This window comes from Plectrocnemia conspersa, unplaced genomic scaffold, assembly GCF_051122295.1.
Source record: "Plectrocnemia conspersa isolate PC_06_02 unplaced genomic scaffold, ASM5112229v1 ptg000001l, whole genome shotgun sequence".
Lineage (NCBI taxonomy): Eukaryota > Metazoa > Arthropoda > Insecta > Trichoptera > Polycentropodidae > Plectrocnemia > Plectrocnemia conspersa.
In genome coordinates, this window is record NW_028277165.1 from 7,345,609 (window position 1) to 7,371,624 (window position 26,016).

A 26,016-nucleotide genomic window follows, 5' to 3' on the forward strand; every position below is an offset into this window, starting at 1 on the left:
ACTTGATATTATTAATAAATACAAACGAAAACAAGATTAGTTTCAATTCGTTCAATTTATGGAAATATTATATAGAAAAAAAATCGGCAAGTTCAAAACCATGAAACGATAACGAGGATCGATAAAATTTTGATCAGATTTGCAACCGTAATAAAAAAATATACGCAGCATCGTAAAATAAGCGATAAATGGTTTTAACACCTAAAAATACAAAGGATGTTCATAAAGTTCACGAACTTTTGAAATAACGCGTCAATGCGATATCGTGGAAGTAAAAAGTTATGCCTTATGATAGCCACAATATTTGCATGTAACGTCATCATATAGTGGTTAGGTTTAAAGACAAATTTATAAGTCACAAATCATACGTTATAGGAAACAATCCAAGTGTATGATGACTCGACTGGAACAGGATCTTGAAAACATACAAATATTAAAAGTCAATCGCTTTGTATATCAAGTATCAATGCTAATCTGAGCAAAGATATTTCGACTTAAACCGAATAAATTCACAGCTTCTCGTAATACTTATTAATACTAATTAATGCAATTAAATAAAATAATGAAGAATGGCGAGTAGTATCGCCATATTCACTCGGGTTAAAAGACACATTTCAGACAGCTTTAAAAGCTCAGCTTTTAAAATATATTTAAATAAATTATAAATACAAGGTTTCTTAAAACACTTTATCTTATATCAGATCCACGGGGATGTTTCACATTGAACTCATAATTAAGATCGTATTACCATTGAATAGCAAATTTATTTAATTACGCGCGAATTAAGCTCGCTCACTGTAACAGTCTACGCCATAACGTAATTTTAGCGCATTTAAATACCCAACGATTTATGACTAATTGCTGAAAAAATATTACCATAGTACGTAGCATATAATAGACTCATGTGTAGTATATAATAGATTCTACTAATTATTAGGTAAGAGCTAACAAGCGTAACGAGTGCGAAATTATTTTTATTTATAAAAGATAGAGAGGCTATTCACCCATTTTGTTATAAATAAATATTTAACTTTTAAGCTTTTTGGTTCAATCCAGATTGAAGTGAAGCTTTGAACGATATGCAAATCGTATTCATTGTCATGCATCCATTTGTTTTTTGTCCAATTTGTCATATTATGATATATAAAAAAACATATCGGACAAGGACAGGCAATAAAATTATTGGAAAAAGCACATTAGGGACCGATTTATCTCCGGTGGTCGATCATAAATTCAATATTTTCATTGACATCATTATGCGATCGTAAAAAATATAAAGACGCCCGCGCACGTTCATAAATCTGGCTGTTTGAGATTTGAGATGTCACCGATAGGCGTCTCTGGTAAATGTTTTTTTATACTATGTAACTAATCAAAGCTAAATACACTAGAGCTAATCTATCTTTTATGAGCGTATAAATAATAAAAAAGTCGCATTAAAGTCAGAGATTATTATTGTATTGTATTTTTACCGTAAAAATTGTTATAAAAATATTAATATGTAAGTAGATAAAAGTTGTTTGCTTTAAAAAAATAAGTTATTTTCATAGTGTTTTCATCTATGTATTAAACGTTGAAAAAGTATTGGGGAATAATCCATATAAACGCCATGGAATTTTTTTCATAGTTTCTCTCTTATATTATATAAAACTTAAACTATCCATCCAAAACCAGAAATGTTTTATATGAAAGTAATGCGTTATTTATTGTAAAATAGGAGAGATTCACTATATTGCTAGTTGCATAAAAACATAATAAATTATAAGCATTCACTCTAAGTTGAGTTCATATTTTTATCAATTGGTTAAACTGTGATGTTCATGTAAATTTATTGTCAACAATATTGAACGCGTAGTTTGTATTTTAGAGACAAGTATTGACGAAGCATTTTGTTACGCTTAGTGATTTTTTTTATTTTGATTTATATTAAATTATTATTATTATTATTTTATTAATTTATTTTATTCACGTTAGTAATACTGTATGTGATGCGCATGGCAATTTTCAGCCATATAAACGCATAGTTTGTATTTTAAACAGATAAATATTTTCGACGCGATTTTAATAAAATGTTCAAAGTATTTGCATTAAAAATAAAATAAAGTAGTGAGAAAATAAGTAAAAGCTTTTGGCGAGAATGCTATATCCAAAAAATACAAGAAACTATTTCGATCGCGTCCCTAATTCTTACTGTTGCGGCCGGGACGTCAACGCTGAGAGTTAAATTAAAAGACCGTAAATCCTCCTCGAAACCTTAAGCGATAAACTATGAAAATGGAAGTTAAGAATAATCGCTGAGTTTTATCGAAAACTTTTTTCAAAACCTTAAATCTTTGTTCCGTTACATCTTTAATTAATATAATATTATATACTGAAATGCCTGCAACTCACTCTATGGAAGTTGTGCGAACCGAAGTTCAACTGAAGTCGGCCAAGGTCGCCGACTTCCGAGTAGCGGCCACACTGCCACAAATTTCATATGCCGTCCGGACGGCGGGCGTGAATGACGTACGCACGGCGGCTGCTGTCATGTACAGCTGGCATATTTGCGCGCGATCGAAAAATGTGCCAAATAATCGCAATTTTTAAATTGTCATATTATTAAAATTACGCTACTGATAATTATAAAAGTTTGTGTGGGCACTCACCAATACAATATCAGTGAAAACTTTTCGGTCGTAAATATTCAATTTACGCAAAATCTTTGTCGGCTTTTGCAAAATGCCATAAGGCATAAAAATGATATTTCAGAATACGAACACCACATCTGTGACTATCCTAGAATTTGTCGCCATCGATTCTTAATAAGAATTCATTACGGTGTGACATTTATATAAACCGATCTAGGAAAATATATAAGGATATACAAAACGATTTTTTTGAGCGAAATCAAGTACCATTAATTATTTTTTAATTATTTAATTTATTATGAAAAAAAAATATAAAAACGATCTGTTAGGAGAATATACTATCAAAAATATAATGAATCCCTTTTGGTGCCCTAAAATATTCAAAGATGTCAGTAAGAGTCTGTTGAAGTCCCCGATAAGCATGTGGTATTATAAATTGACCACGTGACTACGATGCAGTGCTTGACATGCGTGTTAACCATAGGCCGCCTACGTGCATTTTGAAATTGCACCGACTTACTCGTTCAATCTCAGTTTGCAAAACACCATATCATTATCTCTCTCAATCTCGTTACTTAGCACGCGAGAGAGCGAAAGGGTAAGTATCTTACCGCTCGCGCTCGAAAGAGCAGCTTCGACTTCGGTCCCTTTGACTCCAGTCCTTTTGCCGACAATGTTCGAAAGCGCTCGAAGCTGGCCAAGTCGACTAAATTACCCCTACTTTACCTCCCGTCTCGGTAACCTCGGACAACTTCCGAGAGATTTTAGAGCGGGCAGAATCGAGCTCGACTGAAGTAACCCACTATATTCTCCGTCCTTGGCCAACTTCCAGAAAGTGTAGTGCAGGCAATACTATCAATATAACTTGGAAGTTTAATTAGAAGACCCCAAACCCTTGCGCAACAAAAAAGACCTTTTTCTAACCATCCCAACCACGTTTTATAGAGCACCATTCACAAACTTTGATATAAATTGAACATATTCTTCAAATCTTATCATATGATCATATAAAAATGCTCGTTTCAATTTGTTACACCGTTGAATAAAGAATGCGAACTAAGCGCGTGGAATGTACAATATTTATTCGACCCGCGTTCAACTTGGGAATCGCTGCGGAAAAAAATAGGGAATTATTTCCAACGGATCCATTGTCGGTGCTTTTTCGCAAAAAAAAAGACAATGGCCGCTCGAAGAAAACGTGGGATTTTTTCCGACCAAGAAAACTTCTCGTATATATTCAAAACACACTCGGTACGTAATGGTAATATTTTTTTAACACACATATTTTTTATGTGCAAGTTTTGCGCAAATCGAACTGTCATGTACCTCATGATGGATGATTCGATTGAAATTTTAGTTATAATTTGAATAAGGCGACTGTTAACCAATGCTGATATATTACAATTAATAGACCGAGCTTCATTTTAGTAGCTTTAATCCGATCTTTAATTTTGATTAGCGTATATTAACCCCTTTTTCATTTCGCATGCAAAATGCACTTTGAATCCCAAATGCAGCCTCGCAATGGTCGACTGCAAGTGGATTAGCTGTTAATTTATTAGCTCAACACATTTCACGGTTGGGTCGAGATTAAGAAATACGATTGGGGTTTAGTGCTGTTTCGCGTTAATGCCCCACCGCATTACGACTTCATAAATTTCAAGACACCCATATACCCCGTTTATACGTTCATACAAACACATCGCTATTAATGTTATTCCATACCGATTTATTTATTAATTAATCATACTCGTATGAGTCATTTGTAACAAAAATACTACACAAGAAAATAACATTTATGAAATGCTGATATAACATGAATTATTAATGCTATAAAGAATATGGGGTTTGCGTCTATCCAATCGATATATGTTTTTAAGGTATTAGCACCACTGTAATAACAGTCGTATAATAATTAACTTTTTTTGTATTTTCTAAATTACATTCAGAGCTAATTGAGAGTAAAATTTTAGTCCCCTATAACAATTTATTATACGTCACTTTTAAATAAAACATTAACTTGTTTCTAGATTTTTTTACATTTAACTTAAAACTACTACTATATACATAGTAGTAAAGTGTTTTATTAATTTTAATGTATGCGTTTTATAAACTACATATACAACCACTATTACTATTTATAAAATTAATATTCAATATTTTTGTAATGTTAATTTATTTCTTACTTTTTAATTTATTGGTATTATTTTGTATAGAAATCATTTACAAAAATATGATAAAACTATAATGCTCTTTATTTCTTCAGTTATATATATATAAAAATGTAGCAATTATATTATATGTAAATATATACCTATCAGGGATACCTCAAAATAGTGAAATATTGACCGCCGTACATGTACGGCGATACTCCTTAAAGGGTTAATATACCCCGATGATACACCTATTTTTTTTTTAAATTATTTGAATCAATTTTTTTGTGCAGTGTATGTATGTATGAATATGTCAAAGAGAAAAGGGGGTTAGTCAAAATTTATGTAATTGAGGGTTTAATGAAAAATTCATTAAAAATGATTTTATCTGTATTATTTTAGCAAGTAAAATATTTTTAATACAGTGAATTTATTTATGAATACTAAACTTGTAAATCTACATAAAAATGTAGATTTACAATTCATTATACCATAATGCTATCAATCATATGTGTTTAATATACCCCACAGATAAAACCACAAATATTTTATATTGCCCCTATAAACGCACCTTTTCAAATTTTCTATTTTTTGGTGCAGGGGCACAAACGCAAATTGAAAGATATATGTATGTATGCGTATGTCAAAGGAAAAGCGGGGTAAGTCTGAATTTATGTCGTCGGAATTTAATGAAATATTCTCTGCGAATAATTTTATCCGTGTTTACATCTAAATCATATTAAATATATTAAAATTATGATATTTATAAAAATTGTGCAGATTTACAATTTTTAATACATGACTTAATATTATATTATCTTCTCTTCATAAAAACTCTTTAAAAATACTGACACTAAATTTGTGCTAGCATTATTACAGAAAAGCTGGCGATTTTTCGTGCATCAATTTTGATTAATCTTGTGCTGTTAAAATATTTCTAGCACTTTTAATTTACATCGGATTAAGAGTATTATGTTTTATTTTGTCAATCGATATTCACTCTAAACACTAGTTTATATATATATATATATATATATATATATATATATATAAATGAGGAGTATCGCATATAAATAAATGAGGAGTATCGCCGTACATGTACGGCGGTCGATCTTTCGCTGTTTTGATATACGCCAGATAGTTATATATTTAAATAAAATATAATTGTTATATATTTACATATATAACTGAAGAAATAAAGAGCATTCTAATTTTATAAAAAAATTGTAAATGATTTCTATACAAAATAATACAAATAAATTAAAGAGCACGTAATAAATTATCATGATAAAAAATATTTAATATTAATTTTATAAAAAGCAATAAAATTAACTCACTACTCAAAGAGTTAATAACTCATCGACTAATGGTACATTTCTTAAAACATGTAGCTCTGTGGAGGAGAACGACATTCAAAAGTCTAAAATGCTCATAATTTATTTTTAATAAATATTTTTTGTAGTATATGTTCTCTTTAATATTAATCACTTTTATTATTATATTTCACGGAATATTTCAGAACGCGCTGCTTATGCAAATACGTGTACTAAGATAAAAATATTTAAATTTCTAGACTTCAAGATAAATTCGCACACATTTTATTTATACATCTACAAAAACATAACTTTAGTTTTGATAATTATTTATTATTAATATCTCAAAAGATGCCGTCCATGTTTTTTAATACTGTTTTTAAGACCCAGTTAAGTCTAACTTATTATTATTTTTTATGGCTGAAAATGCCTTGGGAATAATTCCAGCATAATAAATTATGCGTCCAAAAGATTTTAATTCTAATTATATTTAGCTTCATTCTTGAAGGTATCAAACTTACTTAAGTCACTAATATATCAAGCTAAAAATAACAGGATTTTTAATACGATTCATAATATATAGAGCGAGAGTTTCTCGATATAATTTAAGATTGATCTGAATCTAAGATTGTTATTTACAATATAATGTATGGTAAAGATAAATATCTAGCGACATATCTTACAAATGTTATTTAAAATAAATAAAAAACATAGTCGCTTAAACTTTAAACCAACCCTTATTGATGTGACAGTTTAAGCACGCACCGTTGATACGGGGCACGTGTGGACTTATACATAATTGATCTATTATTGGATTTTGTTCTATCCAGTGACCAAAAAACGAGTCCTTTCGTTGGATTTACTCGGAATTTAGTGCAGTCTCGAGCCGAATCGGGACACGAAATCATAAATAGTTAACATCGCTTCGGAGACTTTACCCAATTCTGTTTTCAATAAAATATATACACACAGTCTAAGAGCTCTCTGAAAATATAAGATAAACACTATATATTATACAATGTATATTGAAAGCGAAATTAATTGATCAGATGGTAAATAGGAACTGCATGAAGCATTGACGGCAAAGCCTTGGCTTAATGTCATGACCTAGAGGCTGATGCAGTTGCGGGTCATAAATGTAATGGGCTATTAAAATTTGTGTTTTACGTGACTCTTGCAATATTGAATTTATGCAGTATGTATGCAAATTCATAAAAAAAATAATTGTCAAGGCCTTGTAAAACAACAGTTGTATGTAATGCGCGATTTAACGACAGTTTTGTATTTGTGTCTGCAGAACAGAAAGGGAGACTCGGCATATTAATGAGTCAGAATCAAGTTTTGCCACACACCTACGGTAAATGTATGTATGTATGTATATAATCTTTAAGCATTTTAAACAACTGTGAATTGGATACTGTATATTTATTAATAGTTTTACTACCAATATATTACAAATATATAAAATGTACCTAATTATGTTGAACATTTTACACAAATTAGTATTATGAATATATGTAACGATATATTATTTTAAATAAACAGAAATACTAAGCGAGTCATTTTTTAATTGTGATACATTATTAACAAAGAAAACTGTAAATAGTTTTCAGGAAAATATTTTTTAAGCCAGTCATTCTATACACGTTTATTAAAATAACTATTACAAATTTCATATGGCAATTACAGCTATCCATTTATTTTAATTGTATCATTAAATACCTAAATAAGAATATATGTATTGTATTAAATTATTCCAAACCAAATGACAACAGAAATACTTTATCGATTTAAAGGTACCTAAATAAATACCATAATGAATCTGGAATGCCTAAATAAATTGGTTCGATTCGTTGATAAAGACCATTCATTTATATATAAATGTTTCAAATATTATTATAGCAAACTTCTCGAGAAAGTCTGTGTTCTTTAATTAAAAATTTAAACAGCGACGTTATGTTTTAATATCTCTGTTAGTTTTTCATTGTATTCGTTTAATTTCGACAAACGTTCAGCGAAATTATTAAGAATTAAACCCTTTAAATGGGGGAAAATATTTCATAAACCGCCGCCAGCTATCTTTATCACTTTTCGCATCAATTTTAGGGCGAGTTGTGTTCTAGAACGAGAGATAGAACCTACTACATTACAAAAACCAATTCAACCTTAATTAAAGAATTCCTAGAGAGACTATAAATTAAACCACTCGTGAGGATACACGTACCATTAATAACAAGGCTTTATTAGTCACCGAATCTAAAATTCGACATCCTTTTGCGATTATGCAAAGAATATGATAAATTTTGCGTATAATCAAATGCACAAAAAACGATTCAATATTGGATATTGTACATTCGCTAACGGTCTGACCTCAATCCGAACTAATTAGAAAGAAACAGGTTTTTGACATAGTCCATAGCGAATATATAATGTGCATTACGTTACAATATATTATAAATACCGTAAATATATAATATTTCAAGAAGTAAGAGTAATAGTTAAATTTAACTTTGAGAGCAGAGTGAGTTTATTTGCTTAACCAGACATTGCTCAAAGCGCAACCCTCGTTAACTAAAACTGTGACGTCACCAGGTGAGAAATGAGGTCATAATCCTGACCTCAGAGAAGAAAACGAAGGCCAAACATAATTTACATTTTCGGTAAACTATATTCAGAGCATTTTTTTTAAATCCGAACACAACGGTACAAATCATCTAAAGGAAATTAATGTCAATCTTTGTCTAGTGTGATACCTTGCCATCACTCTTAGCACAATTTCTACAAAAAATGTTCTTCAACGGTTCAACTCATAAGCCACACGCACTTTAGAGTCTCACATATTAGAGTTACATCCGTTACTTTTTTTCTCGTCATTAACGAAAATCCCCGATTCGCATATTAGCGAAATGTGCGTTTCCCGTATTGCAAGGTCTCATAATTAAAATTATAAAAAAAGTATTATGAATTACTCTCTGCCATACGTTCATTTACTATAATTGGCATATTGTATGGCTCAGCATGCGACTCAGACGATATATTGTGCGATTTAACAGTACTTTTGTTTAATCGGTGGTAATAACAATCGACTTGGTGACCCCTGACTGACTACGTGAGAAACAAAGGCAACAAAAGGGTTAAGCTATAGAGCGAAGCTACACAATTGAAGGCGAAAGCGTTAATTTTAGAATTGTGTTTTCATGGATAGAAGTAAAACGAATTAAATACTCTAAAAGATAAGAAGCTGCTATATATAACTGTTAACTAATAAACACAAAAAAGATAGATTTTTTTTTTTTTTGATACAGTATGTATAAGGATATATACTTTTAAATGAACATATAATCAGAATAAAAATAACATATCATTAATTCATAATAAATGAATAAACTGTATTTTTATTATTGTAAGACTTGACATTGAACGTTGGTGTATATAGGATAAATATGTTTCGTAAAAATATATCTTTAGAATCGGCAAACCCAGACAAAGGGTTCAATAAAGTTATGAATTAAAAACTTGGTTAAATTTGAGGGGACCATATTCTTGAAACTCTCAGAATTACTCTGACCAAGAGTGATTATTTAGGCAATAGTGCAATCACACAAAGACCTTGTTACCCATAAATAACACACAAGGATTCTCCGGTGCATTGAATGAATATTTCTTTATTACGAAACGGTCACGGGAAACAATATATCACCGGAAGACAAATAGCAGCGTAAGACCACAATGTTCCCGTTACGCAATTAAACACTAAAACAACTGATAAAAAATCATTGTATAAAATATATGATTTACCAAAAATAAGTACATAAAAGTGAGATTAGATCAATTAAGAACTAAATGCATTGGGGTTTAATTCCACTTCCAACTCATCTCCTTTAGCTAAAGCTAGTTTCAAGGTTACACGTTGGGCTTCCGTCCGATAATTACAAAGGATATTTTGATGCGAAGCCATTAGTGCTTTTTTTCTACGCGAGTTTAGCAGCGTTAGAATAAAAGTATATACTATATTGTTATGGGTAATAATTATTGAAGATGTGGCGACCACACATATAGGCACATTTAGAAGGGCGATTGTCTCATTGTTAATGATCGCGACCAAAAACGTTCATTTATTAACAATGAGACAAACATCATGGCACAAGAGGGATTTCTTTTGACCACACACAACACGTGACAAAACAGTACGGACGCAATCAATCACCACAATGCAAACCCTTTCCGAAGAATTCGAAACTCTGGAGCCAAGCAAAAAACTGGCTTTCGAAATACACATCCGATTTCTCGAATTTTAAGAAGCCACTGTAGCGATTGGCTAAGAGATCGATGCACAATCGTGATTGAACAGCTAGCGTGCATCACCCTAAAGGATATAAGCATGGACTCCGACGAGGAGAGGGCAGACGGTCCGAGATACGAGACGGCTGAGGCACGAGACAAGAGACGTCACCAGACGCAGACAACCAGAGAGGCAAGATCTACCAGCAGCCATCCGGAGGAACCAGCCACGCGCCCTCACCGACAGACCTGAAGATCACACCTGACACTCTACGCACGCAGCCACAGAGCCCTGAGACATCATCACCTGCACACCTTCATCGTGAGAAACGTCACGCCGTAATCGTTCATAGTCAAAATTGCAATTATAACTTAATAAACAATCTAATGGGATTCACCGAAGGGTCTCATTAGCCGCGAGGTCAACCACCCAGCCCCTACGCCCCCTAAAAATACTTTAATTTACTATTTTCATTTTCTCTGCGTTGCTTTTTCAACGGGTACGACATTCGTGTTATAATAGTACAACTTAATCATCTTTAAAGTATAACGTGAAGCGATTAATAAGTAATTAAATCATTTTTCTGCATCAACACTCGTGCGAAAAACATACCGGAATCGATTGTAAAGCCCGTCGTACATATTACGCTGTGCGCATAATGCAGTTTCGCACGACAGCCGATAATAAAAACACAAAATAAAAACACTCCTTATATAACGTGAAACAGTTTCCCGTCGAGATTTATATAATCGATAAACGCGGAGAGATAATTGAGCGAGAAAAAAGTGCATTCCTTATATGGGATTGCGTGCGATTGAATTGAATTGAATCTCGTCGTCAATTTACAATCTGACCTCGTTCGGGCGAACCGATCAGACGACACTAGCAGCATCCGAGGATCGAGATGAAATATTTCCAAATCCTCCATAAAATCGAGCGGAAGAGACCATAAAGCGAGAGATGTATTGGAGGCGTTAAAAATTTTACGTTCACTGGAAAACGATAGGTGAGCTCGGAAATGTTACGGACGGATTACAGAAATCGTGGCGAGTCTAAAAGTAGCCCGAGATTAGCATATATTAATTGTTACGATGTAACGATTACTAAACTGAATCGATTGTTATGGGTGAGTAGTATTGGTAAGACGACGAATGATTAATTCAATGTTTTATTCATGTGATGATATAAAGCAAGAATTATAATTAAAATTGTTTCGTAATTATACATATTTATTAGGATTCTCAAAACCATTGTTTGATATGATAGATGTAATGCGATGAATTATATAAGATTAATTGAACATGTCTTTAAAATTACTCAAATTTGGAATCATCAACTACATGACAGTAAAAAGAGAAAGATCCAAAAATGGTTTAATTTTACGTTTAAATAACAGTGTTAATAAAGTTTAATCTAAATTTAGTCTAAAATCCTGCATTTACGATCAAATATAATCAATAAAATTCATTATTAAATTTAATTTTACATAACTTAAAAATATAATAAAAATACATTTTTATCACAACTTGAGTCTAAATTATAGTTAATACACCTCTAAGATAGACCCAATATGAATAATGAGAAACGTACTCAAAAAGAGGCTCTTTAGAATATGTGAGTCCAAATTGTGGAAAATTTGCACTCACATATATATAGAAAAGGTGATGGAAGAAGTAGTAATAAAACAATTAAAGGATTTCATTATTTCTCAAAACATTCATGTGAATAACAATCGGGATTCAGAGAAAAACATTTTACTGAGACTGCATTACAAGTAGTGATAAATGATTGGTTGTTGGCAAAGGTAACGAACAAAACCGTTGAAGCAGTTTTCTTGGATTTAGAGCTATCGAAACAATAGATAGAATAATAATTTTGAAGAAATTAAAGAATATCGATATAAGTTTAATAGTTTTGAGATGGTTTATTAATTATTTGAAAAAAAGAAAGCTAAAAGTAAAAATAAATTATGCGTATTCCAAAGAGCAAATAATATCTCACGGTGTACCACAGGGTCTAAATTGGGACCTTTGCTGTTTATATTACATTGTAATGATATAATAAATAATATAAAAAAGAAACATAGAATACATCTGTTTGCGGACGACACATTCGCATATGTGATAATGTTAAAGAAGTATTATATCAATATGGTTAAAAAAAATGTACTTAAACTAAATGAGAATAAAACTAAATGTATATTTATTAATCATAAAAATATGTTAAATAATAATATAAAAATAGTTAGAGATAACTTTATAAGAGAAATATTATAGTTTATTATATAAAATATTTAGGAATAATTAATTGTAGATAAAAAAAATTTTTCAAGGAACATTGTGAATATTAAAAAAAAAAATAGAAAGAAAATAGGTATCATATATTATCTAGTATAAACACAAAAAAATTACAATAATATTATATTGCACTATTTTAATTATTGTGCAACAATATTAGATATTTTTAATAAATACGATAAAAGTATGTTGCAAAAATTACAAAACAGGGCAATGAGAATAGTCTTGAATAAAAATTGATAATTGTAGAAATATGATTGATAGATTGGAATTGTTAAATGTTCAAGAAATATTGAATATTAATGTTTTAATACTAAAAAGAGAGAAGATATTCCTAGGACAATCCGCAATATTCCTATAACAATCCGAAATATTCCTAGGACACTTCGCAAAAATAAATTTTAATAAAAAACACATTCGTTACATTAATAAATAAGTTATAATAAGAAGTCTTTTTTTTATTTATTGGTTATGTTTATAGTATGTATTATATGTATTTTTAGTTAAATTAGCTATATTAGCTAAATAAAATAATAAAATAAATTAATACTCATATGAAATCCTTGCAGTTATGACAAAATATATTTTATGAGAAACGTTATTAAACAACGGCTATGTCTTAAATTTAAAACGACGCTTAACATAACATTAATTTGATAAAATGTATGAACAAACAGTTTTACTCAGATTGAGTCTAAATAATTTTTTAACTGAAAAAAAAAATTTTTTTTTTGGTAAATATTTACCTAACTAACTTCTTTCAAAGTTAAGTGAAATTTAAAATACACATTCTAAAGATTAAATTATGTTTCTACATTATTTAAAATGTATCTTTTATATTATTCATAATTTCGGGATGTAAATCTCGATATTATGACTTAATATGAATAATATAAAACATACTTTATTAACAATGTAGGAACATACTTCAATCTTTAAAATATGTATTTTAAATTTCACTTAACTTTGAAAGAAGTTAGTTAAGTAAATATTTAACAAAAAAAACATGTTTTTTTCAGAAAACACAAATTATAGTTAACACACCTCAAAGTAAGGAGCAAATTTGATTATGGTGAAACATACATTAATAAATTATTGGGCTTGGTAAATATTAACTAAAAAAAAACATTTTTACCTCAGATTGAGTCCAAATTGTGATAAATATACCTTGTAACTACGACAGAATTTATTGGAAGAGATGCATTATTAATCAACGTTTATGATTTAAATTATAAACTATTATAAGCACAACTCAAATACAATCTGCAATGTATGTTATTTAGAATATGTATTTCAAATTTTACTTAACTTTAAAGGAAGTTAGTTTGATAAATATAAATATAACAACAAAAAAATAATGTTACACCAGATTGAGTCAAATATACTTTACAGTTACGACAAAAATATTTGATGAAATACATTATAAAACAGCGACTATGTTTAAAATGAAAAACTACGCCAAACATATATAAAATACGATAGAGATAATTTGGTAAAAAATAGAAATAATAAATGATCTAAATTATGTTAAGCAGACCTCGAAGTTATTATAAAATATGATTGATATGAAACACACTTAAATACAAGTTGTTTAGAAGATGATTTGAAACAGTTTTTTATCTTAGATTGAGTATTAATTGTAGTTACAATACATTGCAGTTACGACGAAATATATTTAAACATCAGTTATTTTTATGTGCTCCAGTATATTTATGGAAAACTTCACGTATTAACGATGTATTAATAACGAGGAAAAGCTAAAACATATTCTGAAATAGTTTTGAAAGAAATATTTACTTACCAGTCATTTCTAAATATAACTGCAAATAATTACATTAGGTTAATTTATGTATCTAATTGAATTTCCTCTATAAATACAATTTATTTACACCATTATTAAATTGCGTTAATTAAATCAACGCTAGATCACAACACGCGATATTTTACGATAACGCTGATTAAAAACAAGCTCAGATTTTAATTTCACCATAGTTTCGCTGACGTTTCAAAACCCAAAAAGAGGACAAAGATAGAAAGAGAACGAAGGAAGACATTTGATATCAGTAAATCTAAAGTGGCGCCCTTAGACGAGTAATCTCGGCTTGCGATTTTCGGCAAGTCGGATACTCTTCGTAAATTACTCTCCTGTCTATTCAAGCGAGTCATAAAATACACCACTTCTAGAATCCAGAAAGAGATTTAGCACATATTGTAGATAATTAAAATATAAATTAGTGTGAACGAATCTAGATGGAAAGCGTCTTAAGTTAGATGGAATGCCATAAATCGGGAAGGCAAAATGAGAAGTTGCATTCTTGAGAGATGCCAGAGATGTATGTAAGTTACAAAAAATATCACATGTACTTAAGTTAAGAGGTATGTTCATAACCAATGGTAAACAATCTTGATACTGAGAGATTACGAATACGCTATGTATATAATTTAAGTGCACAAATCATCAGCGGATTTCGTTTGACGTTAACAAATTCGCTCGTATTCAGCGTCCACGTGGCGAATTTCAGACACGCCATTTTGGCCACTGGCCAACTCTGGTAATAACACCATAATACCATCACACAGGACGACGAGAGCTGCACTTTATCCCCCTTGTTATGACATTGGATTTTTCGTAACGTCTAGATTTGCATCGGTCAAAAATAAATTTCGTATTCTGACCGCGTCTTTATTTGTATAGAAAGAACGCCAAGCCGAAGTCGGTACTGTGTCGAAAGTGTATTATGTGTACTAGTAGTACCTTAGAGCTTATTCCTTATCGATCGTTCAATTTACAACGTTCGTGACTGGGCATTCGAGGTTTGAATTAATAAAATTGTTTGGTAATGGCATCGATTGCTTGTGCGATGCGAAGTTTTGTCTTTGGGTGCTATTTGCGACTCTCTGGATCGCTTCTTAGAAAAACAGGCGCACTTGATGAAACATTAAACATTCTAATACCTTTGTTTACTGGAATTATTTTATTACAGCAGTGCTTTAGGTATGTTTTCTTAGAAATACACCCACATAGTATCTCAAATGTTTGCAAAGTATAATATACGGTGTAGATGTTTATGTGCCCTCTTGTTATTTATAATAAGTACTTCATTAATAATGTATGAGTAAAACATACACCTACATTTAAACTAAATTAAAAATATTCACAAGAATCTAAAATCTAATTAACGAGAGAATAGTATAAAAAATGAAAAAATGAAAATAACATAAAACAACAAAGCTTATGTGAAAATATGTGAGAGAATATATTTGATCGTAGATTGTAAATTTGGTTTTCAATCCTACATAAGATTTTACCAAGTTTGATAAAGATACACACTACATAAATTAATTGTCGTAGTAAGATTTTTTAATGTTAATTTGTAGATTAACTTATACTTTTGTCAAAATAGAGTTTTAGTAAAATTTAATTTGATATGTCATATTCATCGAATAAACATGTAATGTATTATGCGTAGAAATAAGCATATTATATACAGTATGTAGGAATAACGACAACTAATAATTTTTTAACTACCCTTATATTTATTAAAATTGGTGCCACTTTTAAAACAGCACAAATGTATGCTTTATTTAAAGATTTTAGCACAGCTGCTGTTTATTATTATTATTTTTTTCATTGTGCATATTAAATAAAATAAATCAATTACCTATCTTTAAACATATAATACGATAACTTGTATGGAAAATGATACTTATTCTTAGCTTGAAAATAAGTTATTAATTTAAGAACTCAAACGTTGTGATTGATACAACATATTAAAAAAATTGCCATTACAATTTATACAATAGTTGCAAGAAAAGTAAAAATTTAGTCGAATTTATGTAAAAAACACTGCAATAAAAATCATGTTTATTTTAATAATATGTAATAACAATATACAATTATAGAATATAGTTTTTATATTTATTAGCATTATGATTTTCAATATAATTAAAATGCATGTAAAGTACCTTAGAAGTTTAGAATTGATTTTTTTTTCAGAATGAGAAAAAAAAACATATTGAAGAATTTATCTATTTTTGATAAATGTTTCTTTCTCAATTTTTCTAATAGTGAGTAATCGGAATGTTTTCATATATACTTAAGTAGATTTGAAAGTATACTTTTTCTATAAAACACAGCAATATTTTTAAGAATTTAATTAATATATGTATGTTACATAAAGGGGCAATACTACAATACAAATAAATTTTATTCTTAAAATGTTAGAAATAAAAAAACTTACAAATACTACTTATATATTTTTAATATTTTCCATGTTAGGTTAATTACGTGTTATTGTTAATTGAAATCAAAAATTGCCCCGTACAATATTCTAAAAAAGGATTCTTATAAGAGATAAAAATCATTTTGAAAACATACTAGCAAACCGAAACCAAAAATTGTTTAAACAATAACAAGATAGTATCTAAATGTAATACTACATAAAAACAATAATATGATTCAAGGGTATTATGATACATATATGATGCTGTTTTAATTCTTTCAGATGTATTTTTATTAAATAAAATTACTGCAGGGGTAGAAAAAATATATTCTGCATATGAATCTTTGGGAAATATAGGTGAGACATGTGTATGTTAAATTAAATAAAATATGAAAATACAGAGGGTGTTTTATTTTAAACAACACATTTGCAACATATACATTTTTGTTATAAATTATAAAAAATACTGGCTAGTTTTTAAATGTATAAATATATTGAAACTATATTTATGACAGTTAAATATAATATGTATAATAGTTTTTTAATTGCACTAAATTTATAGTAAGCTCAGAGTAAAATAAATAATATTTGTAACTGCATAACACATTATTATAGAGAACATACGAATTTAAGCTACAAACTGTGACAAGGCGCATCTTAAAGTAGCCCTAAACTTTGCGAAAAGTCTTGTATTATACCTCTTTCGAGTTGTCTAGACTGGCCCTGACTCCAGGCAGCTCTCTCCAGCGTAGGACTCCCATGACGGCCTGTCGCACCCAGCCCCTGTGTCCCCCGGTGCCCCCCACGGCGCCTACGCCCCCCGGCCCCAGCACGTCTCTCAGCGCGACGTTCCTGCACCCAACATCCACCCCCGGGGCCGGACTGGGCCTGCGGCCGAACAAGTTTCCAGCGCGCTCGACGCTTCTCTGCTTGATGAGCGGAATTTTGAAGTCTTCAACGAAACATCACCACAACAACAAGACACACACAAAACTACTCAGGGTCTTTGACTTTGCAGTACCGAAATATACGCAGACTTGTCTGCATGCGATTATTTCGAACAGATCGATTTTAAACTCAGCGGCACGTTTAGCACACGATTCGGGAGCTAAATTCGCGTTTAGCTCCGCACGACGCGGTGTAGCGAAACTTTTATCGCGCTCTCGTCACATCGGACACCGGCACGAGCTGACGGCACGCGAGCGCCGGCCGTAATGCGTTTGTTTCGTACCGAATTTACAGAGGCACATGGCGAGGCGCGCGACGGAACCGCGCCGTCTCTTTTGCGCGCGTTTCGACCGCATCGAGTGGAAGCGAGACGAGCATATGGCAAAAAGTAGCGATCGAATCGGCAGGTGAGCGAATTGAAAACCCATAAGGTCTGTACGTTGTATGTTTATATGCACGCACGAAACGCGTTTAATAATAATTTCGAGTTCAATTTCGATAACCCGATTCGAATGCATTCGGTGAGATAGTTTAAATAGCCTACACATGATATCATTTCACTAAACTTTGCCTAACTAAACTTAATTTGAAAGCATATGTCGCCAATCCGTGTAAGCTGTAAAGGATCGCATAGAAAAAAATCATTGAACCAGTAGTACACTACTTGGTTCCAGGGAGGAATTTATGGTAAGGGGGAGGAGTAAAATCTCAATATTTAAAACACATTTTAAACATAACTAACGATTCAAAAAAATATGCAGCTCTCTATAAAAAAATGTGTTTTTTTAAAAAAAAAAAATTTTCTTTGCATGGTCTATATTATAACCATATAAGTTTATTTGCTTAAAAACGGTTATATAATACATGAAAACAACAATTGTCGCTACGTGCGCTAATTTATATAATTATGTCGTTTAGATATTCAAAACTGCTACATTAGAAAAACTTTGCTGTAGGTCTAATTTATATGAAAGTCGGTAATTAATTAGTTATATCTGGAAAGGGTAGTCAATGGTATGATTCATGATTTCGAAAAAATCATAAAATCGCTGCGTTGCTTAGTTTATCATGACAGTTGCAATAAATATTTTATAAAAAACGATTTATTTTGTCATTATAGCATTTAAAATAAATTTTATAAAAAAATGTGCTGCATGTATTCTCAACAATAAAGAGTACACTAAATCTTTTCGTTGCACGGCCTGATGTTGCATATATTTTTTTAATAATTTAATAGCTACTTGTCCCAATTCTAATATTATTTTATTTTAGAACAAATAAATTTCAATGAAAAGCATTTGTAAATAGTTCATAAAGAAAGTCTTATACGTCTTTAAAAGTGGGGGTAGAAGAGCTACATTAATCCATTGGGTAAACCACGACTCTCGGTATACCCCAACGGGTGAGCTTACCAGACCTTTATGTCACGGAAAGCGGTCCTCACCCCTTGAAGTACTGGTTATTTTAATGAATTTAACAGTTTTCTCCGAGCAACACTTCGTGAGGCTTTAATACACTACTCTACCACACTGGGACAGACGGACCTCTAGTGAAGATAATTAGAAGTTCGATTCATGAGTTGGAAAAAATTAAAAAAAGTTGCAACACTCCATGAAGAATTATATTACAAATTAATTTTTATCATGAAAATTATTTTAATTTAGTTCATTTTACAAAAATGTTTGACAAATATAAATACATTTTATGAAACAAAACTAGCAACTCTCAAATAAATTATGTAATATAGTATATAGAAAAACTTATGATTTTAAAACACGGCACGGTTTAAAAAAAATATGTAAAAAAATGATTTTTTAATTAAAGAAAAAAACATTAAAATAGCTAGGTAATTTTTTAATAGCATCAATATTTCAATTAAAAATCTCGCTTTATCTTCTATTTTTTCAAGACAATTATTTGTATTCATTAAAATCTATAAAAAATTCATGTGTCTCAAATTCAAATAAAAACTAAAAATTCTCGCTGCTTGGTCTAATTTTTCATGGGCAATATTTTTATATAATTCATAAAAAAAATCGATGAAAGGGATAAGAGATAATCATTTCGATTCAGATGATCGGAAAAAATAAAATAAAATATTTTTAATATTTATTTTAAAATATATATCAATAAATATTTGTTTCGCTGCATGGCTTGATGTTGTATTTAATAATCTTTAACAACAAGAGGGAAGGTAATTAAGAAAAAAAAACTCTAACAACTCCCAAAGAAAATACACGAACTATACCCTATTTGCGTTACCACAGTCAGTTCGGGAGCTATTTCATCATTATTGATATATATATTTTTTTTAATATTTTCGGAATATATTTTCTTTTAAGAATAGTCACATAAAACTGAATGTATTATTTATTTATTTTTCTGCATTAAATCTAGTTGTCATATTACCAAAAATACAATCCATAAGAACATTCAATTTATATAATTCAGCTGGTACTGTTGTTGATTTTTCGTTATTTATTTTTTATTGATCTGAAAATTCAGATCAAATATCTAAATTTACTGCTACTTATTTACATTCGTGGAATATTTGCACCCATTGCAAATATTTCTTAAAAGTTTAAAAAGCAATAAAGCAACAATAATTTACAAACAAATTTTAACACAATCTGTCCCTTTAAAGCGTACTACCTAGAAAATGAGTGCTTTTGAAGGCAATGTTCCGCTCTTTTTATTTATTGTATGTATAAAAAAGAAATACATAAGAACATACATCTCAAACAACTAAACTATATTTGCGTTAGCACAGCCAGTTCGAGAGCTATCCATTTCATCATTATTCATAATTGAGAAAGAGATGGCAAGTTTGGGTTTACGCTCCCCTACTATTAGCTCTATTGCAAGGTTAGAAAAATGTCACTATGCGGCTTAGTTTATCATGCCAGTTTCCTTAATAAATCATTGAAAAAAAGGAGGAGGGGAGTTTAATAATTGCGCCCCGAAAATAGTCGGTAAAACTACCATATTATATGTGAACTCAGCAATCAAACGAAAATATAAAAAAATGTGCATGTATGCAAAAATATAACGCTGTGCAAAATAATAAAAATATGTTTTAAAATATACACCTCCTTTTAGTTGAATTAATAAAATAGAAAAATAATAATAAATGCGGTATAGATATTTTTTACCAAAAAATATAAAGTAATTAATTTAGACAATCAAATATAAATAAAAATACTACGGCTGTCTACACAGCTGAAATAATATTAATATACGTCTATTTTTTATTGTATGACTATTGAATCACAGTATATTTATTTTCAACAGCCAGTGCATAAAAACATCGCTTAACGCATGATCATCACGTATTTTTAAATCTGATCGTATCACCCATTTTACCATAATTAGAATTATTTTAATCCTTGCCCTGTACTATGATTTTTTTAAATTGTATTTAATGCTCTGTTTTAATCGATCACATGACTTTTGCTCTTGAGAGAGAATATTCGTCAGATCTTAAAATCTCACAAGAAATCATTAATGCTATAGTGTTAATTTAATGCGAAATAAGATGGATTTAGTGTGTAAATTCACTGAATGTACGTATTAAATATTGTTTGTATTTGTTTGCAAGTGTTGCAAATTTGCTTCCTGTGAGCATTAAATACGATAAAAATAAATAAACGTGACTAAAGATACTGTTCAGTAACAAACATAAACATGGATTATGTATTATATAGAGCAATGTTTTCGTATCATCACATACTTATAAAAATAATGTAAAAAATAGTGATTCATGCACTATAGACATATGATAATATGACATATTATAAGCATTAACATTATGAACAATTAGAATTTAAAAAATATACTTCTTTATATTTATTACACTATTCTTTAAGTATTTTTATTACTTATAATGTGCATGGTTATCGTGCATGCAAATAATAAATAAATCACTACGGAAGTTGATAGTGCAAAAGTTAAATTACGACACGCCTGGATCACGCACCGTCACTGAATTTTCACAATTGGTTTATTTTATCGCCTCCTACGTTCCAAGGTTTATTTACGGTTTGTAATTGGCGTTTATTATTTTCATATGAAAAATATACACATTCGCTTCGTTTGTATATTAAATTACTATATTTTTAGAATCTGCGAATTGAAAAAAATACTCGACGATTGAGCAAACACAACTAACCATGTTCAATACCAAAGTGACCCGACAAATGGCCCATCGCGAGAAGTGGGTCTGCGAAAGACGTCTGGGATCTGAAATGACCCACCATTAGTGACCCAAAGGTCTGAGGAAGTAACTGTATTTCCAGCGAAACCATCATCGATCTTGAGAGTCGGTGATAAATATGACTCTCGCTGTGCGAAACGGGCGTGGACCACTTTTTTGGAGCGACACACTTAAAAATGAAGATAAAATAACGTGGCTTACAATGAACACATTTGTGGGGTCCTTACTTTGTTGATTGATAATTAAGGCACACAATAGAGGAATAGAGCAAAACTATTTCCGCATGCGGTTTAGCAATAAACCTTGTTTTATACTATACTATTATAAATTTCATATTCAATACTGATGGCTCTGAATACAATTATTTTTGTAAAGATAATCTATGTTAACACATTAAAGAGATATAGTTTATATAAAGCTATAATTATCCAAATATTTTATATACATATAATACATAAAACCGGTGTGAATTTTAACCTCAACATCTTCAGTACAAGACAGTAATCTCATGTAATAAGTTTTGCGTCGATTGTCACAAGATACCGTGATTATATAATTATTATGATTCTTTGTTTAAAAGATATACGACGTAATGGAAACACCAATTATAAAAGCAAATCTCTCAGGTAAATAAAAAATATGGTAATCCTTTCTAATATTTTTTTCAAGATTAACTATAATTTTTCAATCAATCTGTATCATGGTTAAATTATTATTCATTTAAAAATTAAAGCAACGCATTTTTACAATACAATAAAAATTTGATTGCTCTATAAAGCTATTGAAAATATATTTATTGTATCACATATATATATGTTTTAAATAAACTGGCACAAAAGCATGGACATATATGTGTTAAAAATTAATGATGACCAAAAAATTGTAGACACAAATGATCATACTGTCAGTTGTATACATACGTACCATATGGTTGACGGAGAAAGCAAACGACTTTCTACTTTGTCAATTTGAACTTTGTGTATGTTTTTATAAAATATTAGTATGAACGCAAAAAATAGATAAATACATATACAATATACTTTCACTATTAATTGTATTGATTATGTTTTGTGACCCCTGGGACAGATAAAGATTCAGTCATATGGTTCGTATAAAATTAGCCAAATATCGTATTCCCATCTACCATATGTCGGCACATTTTATAGTATTTAATAATTCTGAGGACTGTGTTATATCTCTTGACCGCAATTATGAAAGAAAAAAATAAAAACATGAAATCTATAGCTTTTACTTGGAATTCAGCCGCGAATGATTTGATATCGGTAATACCCTACCATGATAAGAATTATCAAACCATTGTTTATTTTTTGTAGCGATATAAATTAGCGAAATTTGATAATTTTTTATTTACAAAAACATCAAATATTAAATTAATTTATATTTAGAAAATGTGACTGCAGAAATTCGTGAATGAAACGATATATTTTTGAGAACACTTGTGTAGCCCAGAATTAGATTCATTCTTTCTAAATGTGTGGTCCTTTTTTATTTATTTTTATAATGGTCCTCTTTCGAGTGGATACAGAAATGTCCTTTTGCCGGTCTGGGGTCAATTTCGACATAGCCATTAGTCATGCCAAGAGTTTGCTAACAGACCTTGACCACACGCGACTTTTGCGAAAGAATGGCGTCTGAACATTTCAGATGTCAAGAAAAAAAATGTCATATACAAAGTGACTCAAATCTATGCATTTTAATATAAAAATCCGGATAATTAAGCTTTTATTTATGAAACGTTAGGCTGATTAAAAATAAAATAGGCTGGAGATAAACATACCGATAAAGTGGAACAACTGGATATGTTACTGACCTGAAACAAATAAAAAAAACATGTTAAAAATATGCTTTACAAGTTAAATGGCTTTATTATGTAATAAAAACTATAAGGCAATAACATGTTAACTAGCATTTAAAACGCTTTAGTATCGTAAGCAAGTTAATAATATGTTAACTGCACGTTGCTATGGAAGAATATGTTAATCATTAATGTGTTATTTTGACTTTTAGGTTGCGTGTATTTTTTTATAATTGAATGATAAAATATGATAAAAACATTTGAAGCTATAATGTATGTCATGCAAGCTATTTCTAAGAAATAGGGTTATTATTTATGAAATTGTTTCAATGGCTATTTATTTTTATTTATATGAGATTATACAGAAATTTTTCGCTCATTTGGGTGATGAATGCTGCATTATTATTTATTCGCGAATTAAATCTTTGTTCCGTTACATCTTTAATTAATATGATATTATATACTGAAATGCCTGCACTACACTCTCTCGAAGTTGGCCAAGGTTGGCCAAGGACGGAAAATATAGTGGGTTACTTCGGTCGAGTTCGGTTCCGCCCGCTCTAAAAGCTCTCGGAAGTTGTCCGAGGTTACCGAGAACGGAAGGTAAAGTGGGAGTAATTCAGTCAACTTGGCTAGCTTCGAGCGCTTCCGAATATTGTCGGCAAAAGGACCAAAGTCGGAGCTGCTCTTTCGAGCGCGAGCGGTGAGATACTTCTCCTTTTGCTCTCTCGCGTGTTAAGTGACAAGAGTGAGAGAGATAATGATATGGTTTTTCGCAAACTGCAATAGAACGAGTATCTCGGTTCAATTTCAATATGCGCGTAGGCGTCCTATGGTCAACACGCATGTCGAGCACTGCATCGTGGTCAAGTTATAATACCACATGCTTGTCGGGGTTTTTTTTCATATAAAATTAAATAATTAAAAAATAATTAGTGATACTTGATTTTGTTGAAAAATCGTTTCGAATATCCTTATGTATTTTCCTAGATCGGTTTATATAAATGTCACACCATAACGAATTCTTATTTAGAATCGATGGCGACAAATTCTAGGATAGTCACAGATGTGGTGTTCGTATTCTGAAGTATCATTTTTATGCCTTATGGCATTTTGCAAAAGCCGACAAAGATTTTTCGTAAATTTAATATTTTCAACCGAAAAGTTTTCACTGATATTGTATTGGCGAGTGCCCACACAAACTTTTATAAATATCAGTAGCGTAATTTTAATAATATGACAATTTAAAAATTTTGATTATTTGGCACATTTTTCGATCGCGCGCAAATATGCGGACTCTCCGTACGGACGTCATTCACGACCGCCGTCCGGACGGCATATGAAAACAGTGTGGTCGCATACTCGAAGTCGTAGGTCTTGGCCAACTTTAGTTGTAACTTCGGTTTGGACAACTTCCAGAGAGTGTAGTGCGGGAAAAGGCTTATAGCACACAGCATACCGTACCATACGGTCCGTCAGAACACTGTTAATATTGTTCTTTATCCGAATCGCAGCAGTTTGAAACTTTCTAATAAAACTGAAAGCCGAAGTATCCGAGAGTTCAATTAGAAAACCGCAAGCTTTCAATTAAACCTGGAAGCTTGGAAGAGACGTGAGTTTCAAGAAATCTTTACACGATTACTGCCGTAGATTTAATTATATCGACATGATTTTTTTTTAATGATAGACTTCATAAATTTTTTAATTAAGTTTGTTAGCCAGCATGATCAGTCACATTGTTTCAAAATTGCGAATATTAAAAAATATACAACATTTAAAAAATCATAAAGAGAAAAGTAAAGAAATTTAAAAAAATGTTTTAAAATATAAATTAATATTTTTTCTACATTTATTGTATTTTGTAGCTTAGAATTTTAAATTCATTGTTTCTAAATGTATTTTATGTGTTTGTTAAGAAACTAAAACTGCTTATAATAATATTTTCATAAATATTTTTCGAAAATTATATTTTATAAATATCTTGTTTAAATTCGTTACCCATATTTTTCTGCCATTTTGTTTCAAAATAATGGCTATTTAAAAAAAAAACAACACAACCTTGTCGAAAAAATAGTTGAGAAAAAAAATGTTAAGAAAGCAAAAAACTTTTAAAATAGAAATGAAAAAATATAAGAATTCAA

The 26,016-nt window shown here is 30.4% G+C and overlaps 1 protein-coding gene across 9 annotated transcripts in view; it reads right to left on the minus strand.

Annotated features, from left to right (window-relative positions):
- The window catches only part of RapGAP1 (Rap GTPase activating protein 1), a 390,544-nt gene that overhangs the window by 95,646 nt on the left and 268,882 nt on the right, over nt 1-26,016 (minus strand). For 2 of the 9 annotated variants that reach the window (XM_088205715.1, XM_088205707.1), the window contains exon 1: nt 17,597-18,114. The exons of the other annotated variants lie outside the window; for them this stretch is intronic. In XM_088205715.1, the coding sequence (XP_088061841.1) occupies nt 17,597-17,659 (63 nt within the window). In that variant the 5' untranslated portion in view covers nt 17,660-18,114. Of the gene's footprint in view, nt 1-17,596; nt 18,115-26,016 lie in introns of those variants that run through there. 9 annotated transcript variants of the gene reach the window in all.